Below are 16603 nucleotides of genomic sequence, written 5' to 3'. Positions count from 1 at the left end.
ATGGGGCACATTTACTAAGGGTCCACAGCCGCGAATCCATCGGGTTTTTCCCGAATATTTCCGTTTTGCGCTGTATTTCACGCAATTGATTTTTGGCGCCAACTTTCACGCGACAGAAATCGGGGGGTGTGGCCACCGCACAACCCGAAGGATTCTGAAAAACCACCGAATTTAAAAAGCCATTTTTGTTGCAAGATCAAGCACTCACATACACCAGAAAAAAGCAGGTGAACTCCGGCGGACCTCGGCGCAGCAGCGACACCTGGTGAATATCGGCGCATGGACCTTAGTGAATCCTGGCAGAACCCGAATCAGCGTCGGATAAAGCTCCGCTGGATCGCGACTGGACCGGGTAAGTAAATGTGCCCCAATGTAAGAAAAGTGGACCTCAGTGAGCAAATTTGTCTAATCTCCTGGGGAAAGGGGGAAGAAAAAAAGTGCAATATGTTCTATATACCACGAAAAATATCAGGGCCACAACCCAACTCTGCCTGAATTAAACATAAACCCAATAGGACTTTGCAATTCAGTCACCAAATTACCGAAGAAAAAAAAAAAGTTCTATATTCCAACCATAACCTGTTTTGTTTATGCAAATTACATCAAAATCAAGTCAAAATCTGCTTCAGTAAAACAAACTCTACAATGCTGAACTAACCCCAAGACTGTCCCCACATGTCACCGATTGTCATGAAGCGAAAAAAAAAAAAAAGGAGGGGGGGAGGGTTCAGTGCGTCCGCAGGGGGAGGGGGTCAGTGTGTCGGCAGGGGGGGTTCAGTGTGTCCGGAGGTGGGGGTCAGTGTGTCCGCAGGGGGAGGGGGGGGGGTTCAGTGTGTCCGCAGGGGGAGGGGGGGTTCAGTGTGTCCACAGGTGGAAGGGGGGTCAGTGTGGCCACTGGAGGGCGGCCCACTAAGGCTCTGTCGCCCAGGGGCCCACTAAAACCTGGAGCCGGCCCTGTGCGGGTGTGAGGGCCATTAGCCCTTATGCACTTACCATTTTGGCAAAGAGAGCAGGGTATTTCTGAGGAGCGTTGACTTTAACAAATTCACTGGTCGTAGATGCACAGTCAGCAGCTTCCTTCATTTTCTGGGCATCCAAATAACTTTCTAGCAGCTCTCTGAAAAGAGAATGTAAAATAGCACGTCACGTACTAGAATAGGATTATGCATTCTGGGCAGAGAAGACAATGGGGTGAATAGAACAACTAGTTACCCCATAAGTAATTACCTGACCCATATACATAAACAGGTGGTTCCCTACTTAAGGACACCCGACCCCTAGTTCAAGCCAGACCCCTCTGTCCACTGAGACCTCTGGTTGAAGGTCTATAGATGCTTTACTATAGTCCCAGTGCAATGATCAGCTGTAAGGTGTCTGTAATGAAGTTTTATTGATAATCCTTGGTCCCATTACAGCAAAAAAAATTGAAAATACAATTGTCACTGGGGCAAAAAAAAGTTTTGTCTGTAGCTACAATTATAAAATATACAGTTTTGACTTACATACAAATTAAATTTAAGAACAAACCGATGGACCCCATCTTGTACGTAATCCGGGGACCACCTGTAGAGCTATGATCATCACATCAACTATCGGTAGGTTCCAGTAAGAAATGTATGGTGAGGACGCTGCCACGTCGCAGGGCACAGAAGCCACACGCAGCCACGTCGCAAATGGGATAATATCCTCTAATTTTCACTTCTCATGTTTGATGCTCTGAGCCAGATCCATAGTCATCGTCTACAATATGAAGACCGGATCACAGGGAGGACTTACATCATCAGATCCGCTCTCCAGTCCTTGTCAGCGTCTTCGATTTCCCCCAATGACTTGACAATATGAGCGAGGCTGGGAATAAGGAGGAGACGGCTTCCAGGCTTCATGAAGGGGCGCACCATTTGCCGGTATAAGACTGAAGCGTTATACACAAGGAAGTGATACCTGGGCCAACACAACCAGGGCAGGTTGGTTTATTTCACACATTATATGAGAAAGCTTGATATCTACAGTATGATAAGATCTTAAGGAGAAACTGCTCCCATTAAAAAATTATTTCATTACCCCCACACAGGAATTATGTCTACACATGGGGAGGGGTTGGTTGACTGCACTGAGCTGGTGATGAATGTTGCGGGTTCCTTGTATTAAAGAACCCTTTTTTGTGATGCATCAGGACATAACCGAGGTCGGTCCGAGAATCACATATTGTGCAGTTCCCCATTTCACGGAATGGCTACAGTGCCGCGGATGGGACTACGAGAATCATAGTGATATATAATGTATAGGAATATATGATACATAGAGTCCCTGCTTCCCGGCAAAACAGGGCAGACAATGTAATCATGATTTCAGAGGGGAAGAAGGGACTCCTTAAAGCTGCCCTTAGAGCAATGCCAATGCATTAAGTAGACGGCCTCCGAGCCCATATGCTAAACCTGCTACAATATAAAGCGAGTTCAACTCCATAACAGAGAATCCGAGGCTCTAACCTTTGTTGTTGTTTTGCAAAATCAATTGTTTTCAGATAATATGCCACCGACTTTTCCAGTTCTCCCTTAAATGAAAAATAAAACGGTCACTATCCAGGGGCATCACCAGGAGCCTGCACCAAGTTACATATATAGAAGTATCAGAGCTGGTCTCACATGTCCATCAGTCGGCTTTGTTTCGTACAAAGGGGAGTATTCATCATCATGAAAACTTAAAACTTTGTTCACTCCTATTGTTCCATATGACTGTACTCTGTAATGTCCCCTATGATTTGTAAAGCGCTACACAATATGATGGCGCTATATATTAGATTATTATTATTGTGTTGCATCACTTCTTTTGGTCAGACTTATCAAGACATTTGGGGCATGTTATCAGGTTTTTCTCTACTCTCTGTGCAATGAGTAAAGACTAACAATTTTGGCAACTTTAAAAAAAAAGTTGAATCTGACAATTTGGCATACACCAGCTTAACCAGCAGAGGCTACCTTCACATCATGCGGTTTTTGGTTTTTTTATATGCTCAGTGTATATACGCCAGGAAAGCTCCACCATATAATCTAAATGTATCCAGGCACATACTGCCAGTTCGGGGCCAGCTTTTCTGGCTGCAGAATAGCCAAAAGCCACATCTTTCCATCCATCTGCAGAAATCGTGAACGCAGTACGATACAGTTACAGTAAGGGTGCTGGAGTTCGGCAAAAAAGACAGGGAGTCTATGCGTCATATTTCGAGATGATGCAAGGACTCCCATCCTGTGCAATGTCTGCAGTCCTTGGGTTCACACCAACATACCAGAGCCCCTCTGTGCTGTAGCTTCGCAGGCTGTTTCACTGTCCAGGAGCATTTACCCCCCTCCTTCTGTCTGCTGCATCCTCACACAGTACTCCTTGCACACTGTAACAACCTGTGAATCTGCAGCATGGAGAAGCTCTGGTAACTCCTCCAGAAACCTAATTGTAATAGTTGATTTAGAAGGAAGGGGGCCATGGATAACATATATAGGGGTCCCTGGTTTATCACATTGGTTTTTATGGTAGATTTCCTTTAAAGTCTTATTGTAAGCTTAAAGGTGAGTTTAAATAGTAAATTAAAGCTGTTTACAGTTGCCACTGGAGGGAGCTAAAAGCCAAATGCAGGCATCTTAAAGGGGTTGTCTAGAAATACTGAAAGGTAGGTCTCATCAGCTATGGCTCTAAAGGGGTGTTCCCATTTCAGCAAATAAAGGTAATTGTTTGTAAAATGAAAAAGTTATACAATTACCAATATACATTCTGTCTGTATCAAGTCCTCATGGTTTCCAATATCTCTGCTTGCTTTCATTCTATAGAAAGCTTCTATGTCTACATCCAGTGGATAGGAATCTGTCCATGGTCACACAGGTGCACGGCTCATTATAACACACGGCTCTGATTATTCTCCGAGATGCTAACGAGCCGTGCACCGGTGTGACCAGTGTCAGATTTCTGACACATAGAAGTTTCTTAAAAAATGACAGCAAGCACAGATCTAGAAAACCGTGAGGAATTGATACAGAAAATATATGGAAAAATTGTAGTTTTTCATCGTAGAAACAAGAATATTAATGTGCCAAAATGAGAATACCCCTTTAACTCCCGAGGGAAATTCTGTCTGCACATGGCAAGCATAGAATAAGGAGTTCTGTGCCGATGACTTCTAAGAAGCCACTTGGGGACATCGTGGTATAATGCTAGAGACACGCAGAGCGCATTGGGCTTATACCACATTATTAGGAGACTTTGGGTTGTGTAATTGAGCTTGGCACAGGAACGCCCGTCCTAAAAATTGATTTGGAGGCGGCTGACTCTTGAAGTACATCTGCAGACAGGCTTTGCTCACTTCTGGTCTTCCGAGCTGTCAAGTGAATTAAAGCGAAAAAATAAATATTGTACAGTTTCAGAACACGGAGCAATTATTTTACAGAAAAACACAAAGACTATGCAGGAATCAATCATTAGAACCAGACGAGGGGCGCGGATGCGATCTACACATCAGACGGAGCGGGACCAATATCACAGCGGACACATTGAAAAAATTGGTAAAAAGGTCAAAAATATATCCGGAAAATTGTGCAGAATTGTAATACATTTTTGCAGGGATTAAAAGTTGAAAACGCACAGAAGCTGCATTCACACTGACGTATGGGGGGCATATATACGGCCGATGTTTATACGTCCACCATAGCAGACAATGGACGCACCTCGCCCTATGGGAGCGGTACGGCACAACACAAGTGCGGCACCATACCGTTCCGTACCCCGTGAAAAGATAGGACATGTCCTAGCTTTTCTCGGAATACTGCGCCATGTTCCTCTATCTATTCACCCTCTGCCGAAAACACTGAGATCTCAATTGTGTTCTCTTCCGTTATTTGGAAAACCGGCATAGAAGCACATGCTAGATTTTTCCATTCTGAATAATGGAAAATATCCTTGAACTCTATGGCGAAATGAACAGCAGACCTTCAGGTCCCCTTCTGTATTTCATGTCCATCTTTTAAAACAGATTATTAGAGAACATCAAACACAAGTGTGAACACAGTCTAAAACCATTACTGCAAAAGCTCAGACATAGTGAACATGTACATTTATACAATTTACTTTCTGCACCAATTCCTCAAGGTTTTCTAGATCTCTGCTTGCTGTCATTCTATAGGAAGCGTTATTGTTTACTTATTACATATTAATGGTCCATGGTCTTGTGAAGTCACACAGGTGCACAACTCGTCATATCCCTGATCAGGTGATGTCACACAGGTGCACAACTCGTCATATCCCTGGTCATGTAATGTGCACAGCTCATTCTAACAACACACAGCACTGATTGTTTTCTGTGTTATAACGAGCAGTGCATCTGTGTGACATCACATGAATAGGGAAATTACGAGCTGTGCCCTGTGTGACATCACATGACTAGGGAAATTACGAGCTGTGCCCTGTGTGACATCACATGACCAGGGATATAACAAGCCGTGCACCTGTGTGACATCACATGACCAGGGATATAACGAGCCGTGCACCTGTGTGACATCACATGACCAGGGATATATAACGAGCCGTGCACCTGTGTGACATCACATGACCAGGGATATAACAAGCCGTGCACCTGTGTGACATCACATGACCAGGGATATAACGAGCCGTGCACCTGTGTGACATCACATGACCAGGGATATAACGAGCCATGCACCTGTGTGACATCACATGACCAGGGATATAACGAGCCATGCACCTGTGTGACATCACATGACCAGGGATATAACGAGCCATGCACCTGTGTGACATCACATGACCAGGGATATAACGAGCCATGCACCTGTGTGACATCACATGACCAGGGATATAACGAGCCATGCACCTGTGTGACATCACATGACCAGGGATATAACGAGCCATGCACCTGTGTGACATCACATGACCAGGGATATAACGAGCCATGCACCTGTGTGACATCACATGACCAGGGATATAACGAGCCATGCACCTGTGTGACATCACATGACCAGGGATATAACGAGCCATGCACCTGTGTGACATCACATGATCAGGGATATATAGAGATGTGCACCTGTGTGACATCACATGACCAGGGATATAACAAGCCATGCACCTGTGTGACATCACATGATCAGGGATATATCGAGACGCGCACCTGTGTGACATTGCATTGCAAGGGACTGGTGTTAATCCACTGGAAGTAAACAAGGAATCTTCCTATAGAATGACAGCAAGCAGAGATCTAGAAAACCGAGAGGAATTGATACAGAAAGTATATTGGAAAATCGTATAACTTTTCACCATACAAACAATATCAATTATCTGCAGAAGGTGAAAGACCCCCTCAAGTTCTCAGTACAATATAAAACAGATTTGGTGGCGGCTGTTCTGAAAATGTCCGAATATTAATATGGAGATGAAGATACAGTATACGGACACTTACTTGGAGGGCTCGCTCAGCGCACAGGACGTACAAGTCAGAGCTGAAGTTTTCGGCCCCATCCTTAGTAGCCGCCTCTCGGTTTGCGGCTTTAATTAAGGTGTAAGCCCTGAGCAGGGCCGCAGCATCTGGGGAGGGGACAGGACAGATGTTACCACACACAATTAGCCGCAATGATCGCCCCCGATCCTGCTCAGAGACAGACACATGGACCATTGTCTCCTCATTACAAGTAATTACATCACTGAGCTCCGCAATTAGGAAAAGTTATTTACCAAAGTATGGAATTATACAACTGAACTTTGTGTATGTGGGTCTCTCATTTTTTTAGGGTGGCTGCACGAAAATGACCTTCAACAAAATTGTGCCCACCAGGCACGAACCTGTACCTGGAAGTAACGAGCCTGTGCCACATCTACCATCAAATCCATCCAGATAAACCAGGGACATAACACATAAAAGGAGATTACCACAGTCCCGGTGCCTGGATCTATGAGTAATCCATGGCCTCATTCCTTCTAAGATCAACTTTTAGAATTATGCTAATGAGCCTGAGGGACTATCGGCATGTTACAGAAGCCCTCTGTGCTCTGGCTTCACAAGCTGTTATACTGTCTCACTCTATCCCCCGCTTTCTCAGCACTTCCAGCCAGACAGATCACAGAGGGGCAAGGGATGGGCTTCAGGCTCATTAGCATAATTTAAAAGGCAGATTTTAAAAGAAAGGAGGCCATGGATAACAAATATAAGAAGATCACCACAGTCACGGTGCCTGGATCTATGAGTAATGTCCCTGGTTTATCAGGATGGATTTTCATGGTAGATTTCCTTGATGTGATGTGGCACAGGCTCATTACTTCCAGGTACAGGTGCAATCCCCTGATCAGTGCCCAGGGGGGAACAATTTGTACAGGGAAGGAATTCTGACCAAATTTATGACACATTTTGCTTCGCTTAATAACGCACATGTTAACAGTGCGTTAACATTGTGTTTTGTAAAGGCAAACATTAACAGCAAAGTAATTAAGTAAAATATTCTCTTCTCTGCTGTTTAATTGCGTTTCAAAACACAATGTAAACGCAATGTATGAACGCAGCCTAAGGGTGAAGACACACATGGCGTTTTTGGGCCGTTTTTACTAAGTGCGTTTTCAGATCGTTAAAAACGCATGCGTTAAAAAACGCATCCGTTTTTTAAAAACGCATGCGTTTTTTGGAAACACATGCGTTTTTGTCCGTTTTTCCGAAATTGCGCAATGAAAAACTGACAAAAACGCATGAGTTTTCAAAAAACGCATGCGTTTTTAAAAAACGGATGCGTTTTTAAACGCATGCGTTTTTAACAATCTGAAAACGCACTTAGTAAAAACGGCCCAAAAACGCCATGTGTGTCTTCACCCTAAGGGTGAAGACACACATGGCGTTTTTGGACCGTTTTTGGGCCGTTTTTACTAATTGCGTTTTCAGATCGTTAAAAAACGCATGCGTTTTTTAAAAACGCATGCGTTTTTGTCCGTTTTTCCGAAATTGCGCAATTAAAAACGGACAAAAACGCATGCGTTTTTAAAAAACGGATGCGTTTTTTAACGCATCCGTTTTTAACGATCTGAAAACGCAATTAGTAAAAACGGCCCAAAAACGGCCCAAAAACGCCATGTGTGTCTTCACCCTAAGCCCGGGGACAGACAAGAGGATTTGTGTTAGCAGTTGCATTGTAGATGGAAGAGTGGGAGAAAGTTGCATCTCTTGGCTGTGTTCCAGGTATTGCAACTTTAGGGTGGTGACACAAATGGCGTTTTTAGGAGATTTTTGTTTGTGCGTTTTCAGATCGTTTTTCAAAACGGCCTAAAAACGCCATGTGTGTCACCACCCTTAAGCAGTCCATCAAAAAACGCAAAATGCGTTTTTGACCATTTACCCTGCGTTTGGCTGCTTACAACCCGTTTATCTATTAAGATCATTTGGAAAAACAGTCAATAACGGATGCTTAAAATTGCTTAATTGGTCAAACCTGTCAAAAACAGATGCGTTTTTTGACAGAATGCTTAAAAATGGTCCAAAAACGTGTTCAAAATGCCACGCATGTCATCACCCTAAGGGTGAAGACACACGTGGCGTTTTTAGGCCGCAGGCGTTTTTTTCCGATCTGAAAACGCTCTACTAAAACCGGCCTAAAAACGCCACGTGTGTCTTCACCATGAGGGTGATGTATGACGTAGCGCTTTGTCTGCGCTTGCAAACGCAGACAAAGCCACGCCCACCGGGGCGGCCCAATCGCATCGGCGTTTCTAAATTAACGCAAAACACAGGCGGCTCATTCCCGATCGCAGGAGCGCTCAAAGACGTGTTCAAAATGCCATGTGTGGCATCACCCTAAGGGTGAAGACACACATGGCGTTTTTAGGCCGTTTTTGGGCCGTTTTTAGTTAGTGCGTTTTCAGATCGTTAAAAATGCATGCGTTAAAAAACGCATCAGTTTTTTAAAAACGCATCCGTTTTTTGAAAATGCATGCGTTTTTGTCCGTTTTTCATTGCGCAATTTCGGAAAAACGGACAAAAACACATGCGTTTTCAAAAAACGCATGCGTTTTTAAAAAAACGGATGAGTTTTTTAACGCATGCGTTTTTAACGATCTGAAAACGCACTTAGTAAAAACGGCCCAAAAACGCCATGTGTGTCTTCACCCTAAGGGCGCGTTCATACGTTCTGCTAGTGTCACGTTCATAACGCGACGCTAGCACAGAGAGGGTGGGGTGATTGATAACCCGATTGCATGCATTTATCTGGAAACGCATATGCGAACGGCCCTGTGCGCTAGCGTCGCGCTATGAACACGACGCTAGCTGAACATGTGAACCAGTTTTTAAGCACTATGTTAAAAAACACATGTGTTTCTGAAACCGCATCAGTTTTTGACCGTTTTTCCCATGGACAAAAAAAAAAAAGTAAAAAAAATTGACGAGTTTTCAAAAAAACATGCGTTTTTTTAACAGACTGACAGAAAAAGGGTTCGAAACGCCACGTGTGCAAAAGTCTTGCATAATACACACAGTTTGCATGTAGGCAATGGCTGGATGTCCACATTGAGGCTGCGTTCACACGTATTTCGCTTCAAAACGGAGTTGAATGCAACAAGAGCTGAGGAGAGGAGATTTGCCTAATTACGATGCTGTTAACATTTGAGTTTACAAAATGCAATGTCAACACGGTGTAAACATATTTTGTCAATATAGCGTTTTATTGTGTTTTGTAAACAAATGTTAACAGCAGTGTCATTAGTGAAATCTCCTCTTCTCAGCCGGTGTTTTGCATTTCCAAAACGCATTGTAAACGCCCCGCGTGAACGCAGTCTCAGGTTTTCGCATGTAGTCGGAAGTAAAGCCCAAATGTTCAGACACGACGCAGTTACCTTGCTGATTTTCAGCCGCTGAGAGCTGCTGCCTTATGACCAAATCCATCAAAGTTCAGGAGTGATGAGGAGACCCCTACAGAGAACAGCAGAGGGGAGTTACCGTACATCAGAACAAACCTGCTACGTGTGAATTCATACATATCTGCAGATAGGATCGGATGATCGCTTGGTCAAACCAAAATGTGGAAAATATGTGAAAGTAAAAAAAATAAAGATTGAATCAATTTATAATAATAATTAAATAAATAAAATAAAGTACCATAATCTCCCCACATATAATGCAAATACAGTAAATAAAACACAAAAACACACGAAAAATGTCCATATTTGGTATCACCGCGTCCGTATTAATCTGTACAATAAATCTAAATCAATATTGAGCCCACTCGGTGAACGATGAAAAAAAAAACTACGAAAAACTTCCCGTAATATACAATTTTTCATCAAACACCATCACAAAAAATGTTCTAAAAAGTGATCAAAAAAAGCTACATTCCCTAATATGATACGACTGAAAAGAACAACTCTTTTCACAAAAAATAAGCCCACAACCAGGTCTGACAACATAAAAATACAGAAGTTATGGTCCTAAAAAGTAGTCAATAGTAAAAACAATGCGATATTCTCCAATATTGGTTTTGCTCAGGAAAATTGAGCAAAGATAAGAAAAACTATATAAATGAGGTATCACCGCAATCGTAGTGAACCAGAGAATAAAGATAAAATATTATTTTCATATTACGGTGAGCGGGGGAAAAAAAAATGCTTAAAATCCAAAATAAAAATTGATGATTTTGTTTGTGTCCCCCTTGAAATAGTTAATAAAATCTCATGAATAAGCTTTAGACTCCCAAAATAAATTATCTATACATTGTATCTCATCCCGTAAAAAATAAGCCCTCATATGTTTGCATTACCAAAAAAAATAAAAATGTATAGGTCGTACAATGTGACAATACAAATCTGCTGTGAATGGCGCCTCCATTCATTCTATACTCGGCCGTGCGCCCGTACAGCAGTTTACCACCACATATGGGGTATCAGTACACTCGGGAGGAATTGGGCATCAAACGTTGCAGTGCGTTTCATCATTTAATTTATTCTGAAAATGTCAGTTTGGCCTAAATGAATGTATTTCCAAAAAAATTCCATAGTTTCTAAATCGCAGGTCCATATTGTTTTAACCCATGTGAAACACTGAAAGGGTTAACAGACTTAATAGAAGTTGTTTTACATACGTTGAGGGGTAAAGTTTCTATAGTGGGGTAATTTATGTGGTTTTACTATTATTTAGGCCTCTCAAAGTCACTTGAAAGCTGAGTTGTCCCTCAAAATGTGAGTTTTGGCAATTTTCATGAAAATAAGAAAAATCGCACCTAAAGTTCTGCGCCTCATAACATCCTAGAAAAGTGAGAGGATGCATAAAATATCATCTCAACATAAAGCAGATATTCTGTAAATGTTAATTAGCAAACTTTTTGGGTAGTTTTACTTCCTGTCTGGAAAGCAGAACATTTCAAACTTGGAAAATGAAGAATTTTTACAAACTTTTGCCAAATTTTCACTTTTTTTCAGAACGAATCGCAAAACGTATCACTTAAATTTTAGAACTAACATGAAGTACAATGTGTCACGAGAAAACATTCTCAAAATCACCCGGATATGTTAAAGCGTTCCGAAGTTATAACCAATTATCGTGAGACATGTCAGATTTGACGAGTCTGGTCATTGAGCTGAAACTAGTGTCGGTGACAAGGGGTTAAAAACAAACCAAAAACAGGTTCAAAACGCCATGTGTGGCATCACCCTAAACTAAACCTACCCGTACATGAACGCGTGCTCCTCTCAAGAGACAACAGATCCTGGGTCGGTTTTTGTGTTCCATCTGTAACCTCTCGCTGACCCTTACATCCGCAAATACGGTCCGTGAGTCATCTGTGTTTGCGAAAGGACCGGCAAACGAAGTCAATTGAAGGGTCACATGACTGTGTTACCTAGCAACTGGCCGGCAAATACGGACTGCAGGTATGTGACACGTGTGACGTGTATTTTTCATAGGGCGATGGCACACTTGGCATTTTGAATGCATTTTTGGCCCATTTTTAAGCAGTCCGTCAAAAAAACACATGCGTTTTTGACCAGTTTGAATTAAGATGATTGGTCAAACCTGTCAAAAACGCATGCGTTTTTTCACTGACTGCTTAAAAACTCGACAAAAACGCATTCAAAACCCCACGTGTGCCATTACCCATAGACACGAGCCACAAACACAGGCAGGAGTGGACCTGCTCTGAGGTTACTACAACCGCTACATAGATCCGTGAAAACAAATTAATGTGCAGAGGGCCATCGAAATAATTGGGTCAAAAAATTACTATGACAGAAACAACTTTCACGTTCATGTAGCCTCACATGGCTGACCCACATAGGGCTGAAAATCACCGAACCAATGCTCTGATCCTAATTAGCTTAATTACATTCTGATGGTGTGGTATGCTAATCAGCAGAGAGTGGGAGGGGCTCTCTAACTAGCCACGCCTCCTATCTCTTGACTGACAAGTTTTGCATGTAAAATAAAAGGTTGTAGCAGGATCTTTCATGGGATCACTACACACACCTCCACACACACGGTTTATACTGAATCTGGAATTGTAATACCAGACATGACCTGGGGTGCTGTTTCAGGTGCATTTCCCAGTGTTTTGTAAGTTATTGTAAATCATTTTGTAGTAAAACTACAACTCCCAGCATGCTGAGTGCCACCACAAATAACAAAGCACGCCGGTTACACTGTATTGAGCCCTCCAGAACTCAGGTCCAGTCATGAAGAGGTTACAGAGGACCTGTCAGAAGGAAGCAATCACATCTCTGTATATCCCTCTGATGACTAGAAGGCCCGGAGTCTCGCGGGGCATGCTGGGACTTGTAGTTCTACAGCAGTAAGTGGCCGCGGGGCCCGAGCAATGGTGTAATAACGGAGAATACACGGCACTGTACACATTATACCGTCACTTACCAAGGCGCCGCCGCTACAAGACTCCCAACCCGGTAACCAGGCAACAGGACGCACTGAGCGGCCGCCAGCTACGGGTGCCGCAGCGGCTCAAATCTGTAAGCTGCCGTCTTCTCGTTGTCTACATATACATAATAATCATCATGAAAACATTTCCTCTCAACAGACCACGTCTATGCTGTACGCAGAATTTTACAAAAGCTGTAAAAAATAAAAGTATTTTCTAAAAGAATGAAAAAAAATTTGAGAGCTTATTGTTTGCATGATCAAGTTCTATTTTTATGCTATTTTTGTGTTCCATACAATGTATACTTTTTAATTTTTATTATTGGGGGGTGAATCTGAATGGAAGGGCTCTGAGCCCATTGCCCCCTGCTCTGTAAGAGGCAGAGCTGTAAACTGTATTGGAATCTGTGGTAGCAAGAAATTGCAATGGAGGCTAAAACCGCCCCTACATATGTATAGGTACAATACGGATTAAGGATACATTCACACAAACGTATGGGGGGGGGGGCAGGCGTATATATGGCCAACGTATATACGACATATATACGTTCCCCATACACTTGTGTGAGCTCACGGTCCTGTACAGGAGCGGTACGGTACGTCACATGTGCGGCACCGTACCGCCCTGTAGCAAGATAGGACATGTCTATGGAATACGGCGCTGCGGGCTGTATATGAGGCTGAGGCTGTACACCTACAGCAGGCAATGGCTTGGTGTAAAATTTTGCTCTGGCTGGAATGGTCGCAGGCTATAGCAGGTTCCCCGCCAAGCAGCAGGAACGCCCCACACCAGCCACCTCTGTCATGCGCACGTAGATTTAGGCCTATTGCCCACAAGCGAGTTTGATGCGTCAAATTAGTATTGTGTGCTGACTTGAATGTCCGGCCTGAACAGCCATAAACTGGAACTGTACTCAGAATGTAAGTTCCTGTTTATGAGAGTTTGGGCCTGACAATCCAGTCAGCACATGATGCAAGTTGCAGACTCACGGCCGGCGGCACACGTGGCATCTGGAACCTGTTTTTGGGCCATTTTTTTAAGAAGCCTGTTAAAAAAAAAAAGCATGCGTTTTTTTGAAAATGCATCAGTTTTTTTACCCGTTTTAATTAAGATAATTGGTAAAACTGGTCAAAAATGGATGCGTTTAACGGGCCGCTTAAAAACGGTCCAAAAAAACGGGTTCAAAACGCCACGTGCCGTCGCCCTTGAGGCACTTTCAGACATCCATGATCAGTCTATGGGTGATTGCAAACGCAGCCAAGGTGGCACGTCTACCAACGCAGACCAAGCCGTACACATTGGCGGCTCATTCCTGAGCGCAGGCGTTTCCATAGAAATGCCGATTCGACCGGTAGGTGCGGCTTGGTCGCAGCCAAGACGGCATGTCTGCCATCACCCTATGGGGGACACTTATCATAGTTATGTCTCTGAGGTGAATTTTAGAGACTTTTGGCGGCTAGTTTTTGCGCCTTATGTATGATCCTGCCACGGGAGGGGGTTATATACAGGAGTGGACACAAGCCACGTGAGGGGGTTATATACAGGAGTGGACACAAGCCACGTGAGGGGGTTATATACAGGAGTGGACACAAGCCACGTGAGGGGGTTATATACAGGAGTGGACACAAGCCACGTGAGGGGGTTATATACAGGAGTGGACACAAGCCACGTGAGGGGGTTATATACAGGAGTGGACACAAGCCACGTGAGGGGGTTATATACAGGAGTGGACACAAGCCACGTGAGGGGGTTATATACAGGAGTGGACACAAGCCACGTGAGGGGGTTATATACAGGAGTGGACACAAGCCACGTGAGGGGGTTATATACAGGAGTGGACACAAGCCACGTGAGGGGGTTATATACAGGAGTGGACACAAGCCACGTGAGGGGGTTATATACAGGAGAGGACACAAGCCACGTGAGGGGGTTATATACAGGAGAGGACACAAGCCACGTGAGGGGGTTATATACAGGAGAGGACACAAGCCACGTGAGGGGGTTATATACAGGAGAGGACACAAGCCATGTGAGGGGTTATATACAGGAGAGGATACAAGCCATGTGAGGAGGTTATATACAGGAGAGGACACAAGCCATGTGAGGAGGTTATATACAGGAGAGGACACTATTGTTTTTGGGATTTAACATGTTTCATTTTTAATGCATTTCGAAACTAATTACAACAGCTGTGGAGAGGTGATTTGCCTTATTTCATGACTTAACATTTGAATTTACAAATCGCATAGCAAACGCAATGTAAACATGCATCAATGCGGCGTTATATAGCGTTTTGTAAACACAAATGTTAACAGTAATGAAATAAGGCAAATCACCTCTCCTCAGCTGTTGTAATTAGTTTCAAAATACATTAAAAAATGCAATTAAACAGCTACGTCGTCACCCTTAGAAGTAACCAATTAAAAAAAGAAATATGCAAAAATGTAAGATTTGACGAAAGAGGTTACTGTGCAAAATGTTAACCAGTTAAAGCATGTGAAATAATTCCAATTTACATGTTAAAATCGGGTCCATTAAAAAAAATAAAAAATAAAAAACTTCCTTTGCACCTGCCCTAGACCAGGTGCAGATTTGCAAAGTCGCAAAAAACGTGAAAAGTCGCACGGAACATCTTGAAAGTTAAGATACATGAGGCACACTGCAAAAGGTGCAGACCGAAGTACATTTGAAGAGCGCCAACAAAAGTCACAAAAAGAAAAAGACAATTTGCCTACATGAAAATATGATACATGTGCCCCTATGAATCACAGACCATGCAGTATCCTGCTTCATGGACCCAACACTATGCACAGGAGAGGACGGCTTATAATGGTGATATATTATGGAAGGGGTCATTTCTTGCCCTCAGCGCTGAACAGTTTACTGGGGTGAAATGGGTTAAAACAGGTAAGGGCCAAAGGGCCCGGCTTCACCAAAACTATTTGGAAAGTGGCTGTTAGGGTTGGGCAACACAGAAGATAGTGTGCCCTGAGCTCGCCCCAACCTCTGTCCCTTCCTATAGCCCCAACACGCTAAACCGTGGGGCGACTACTTGAAGACTCGGAATTCACTGGATAAGTGTGGGAAGGGAAACACGAACAGACTGACAAACATAAAACACAAAAGAATGGTTAACTATCCGGAGTCACAACGAGAGGGTACGTCAAGAACAAAAGTCAGTAAGCAAAGAGTCAATGTCAAAAACTAGCCGAGGTCACAACGATACAGAGCAAGTCACACCTAATGCAGAGAGCGAGTGATGAAGGGATTTCAAACCCTGGCACAGGTGACTAGTGAGGCTTCAATTTATGCAGCCAGAACTCCACCTCCAGAACCTGATGGGAGCTGGACAACTTCTGGAAATTAACCCCTCATTGTGCAGAATAACCAAGCACAATCGCAGGCACCATGCAGAGGTACCACAAGTCCCAGCAGTTCCGAACACAACTCCTAGACAGCGCAAGGTCTTATCAGCTGCTGCCCGGGACGAGAGGTGGAGTTTGCGCGGATACGCGCCGGAGGTTGGAGAACACTGCTAGCACCAGAAGAACCAGAAGTCCCAGCATTCTCCCTAGCGACCCTGACAGTGGCAGCAAAATATCTATATATGCATAAATCTTTTTTTTTTTTGACAATCAGAGGACATGTGTATTTATTGTGACTTGTTCTTTGCTTTTTGTTCATTTTTTTATTTTTTTGCACCTTCTTAGGAGTTTTTGCAC

At 43.4% G+C, this 16603-nt stretch overlaps 1 protein-coding gene across 5 annotated transcripts in view; it reads right to left on the bottom strand.

Moving 5' to 3' along the window:
* CFAP46 (cilia and flagella associated protein 46) overlaps window positions 1–12960 on the bottom strand; it is a 119165-nt gene extending 106205 nt beyond the window's left edge. For 2 of the 5 annotated variants that reach the window (XM_072131226.1, XM_072131228.1), the window contains exons 1-7: window positions 12878–12960; window positions 9859–9934; window positions 6452–6576; window positions 4235–4366; window positions 2490–2554; window positions 1777–1941; window positions 994–1117 (exon numbers count right to left, since the gene is read on the bottom strand). In XM_072131226.1, the coding sequence (XP_071987327.1) occupies window positions 994–1117; window positions 1777–1941; window positions 2490–2554; window positions 4235–4366; window positions 6452–6576; window positions 9859–9907 (660 nt within the window). In that variant the 5' untranslated portion in view covers window positions 9908–9934; window positions 12878–12960. Of the gene's footprint in view, window positions 1–993; window positions 1118–1776; window positions 1942–2489; window positions 2555–4234; window positions 4367–6451; window positions 6577–9858; window positions 9935–11683; window positions 11936–12877 lie in introns of those variants that run through there. The other 3 variants (XM_072131227.1, XM_072131230.1, XM_072131229.1) reach the window with 3 other exon arrangements.
* Between the last annotated feature and the right edge of the window lie 3643 nt (window positions 12961–16603).

Source organism: Engystomops pustulosus, chromosome 11 (genome assembly GCF_040894005.1).
Source record: "Engystomops pustulosus chromosome 11, aEngPut4.maternal, whole genome shotgun sequence".
Lineage (NCBI taxonomy): Eukaryota > Metazoa > Chordata > Amphibia > Anura > Leptodactylidae > Engystomops > Engystomops pustulosus.
This window is presented reverse-complemented; position numbering and strand designations above follow the sequence as displayed.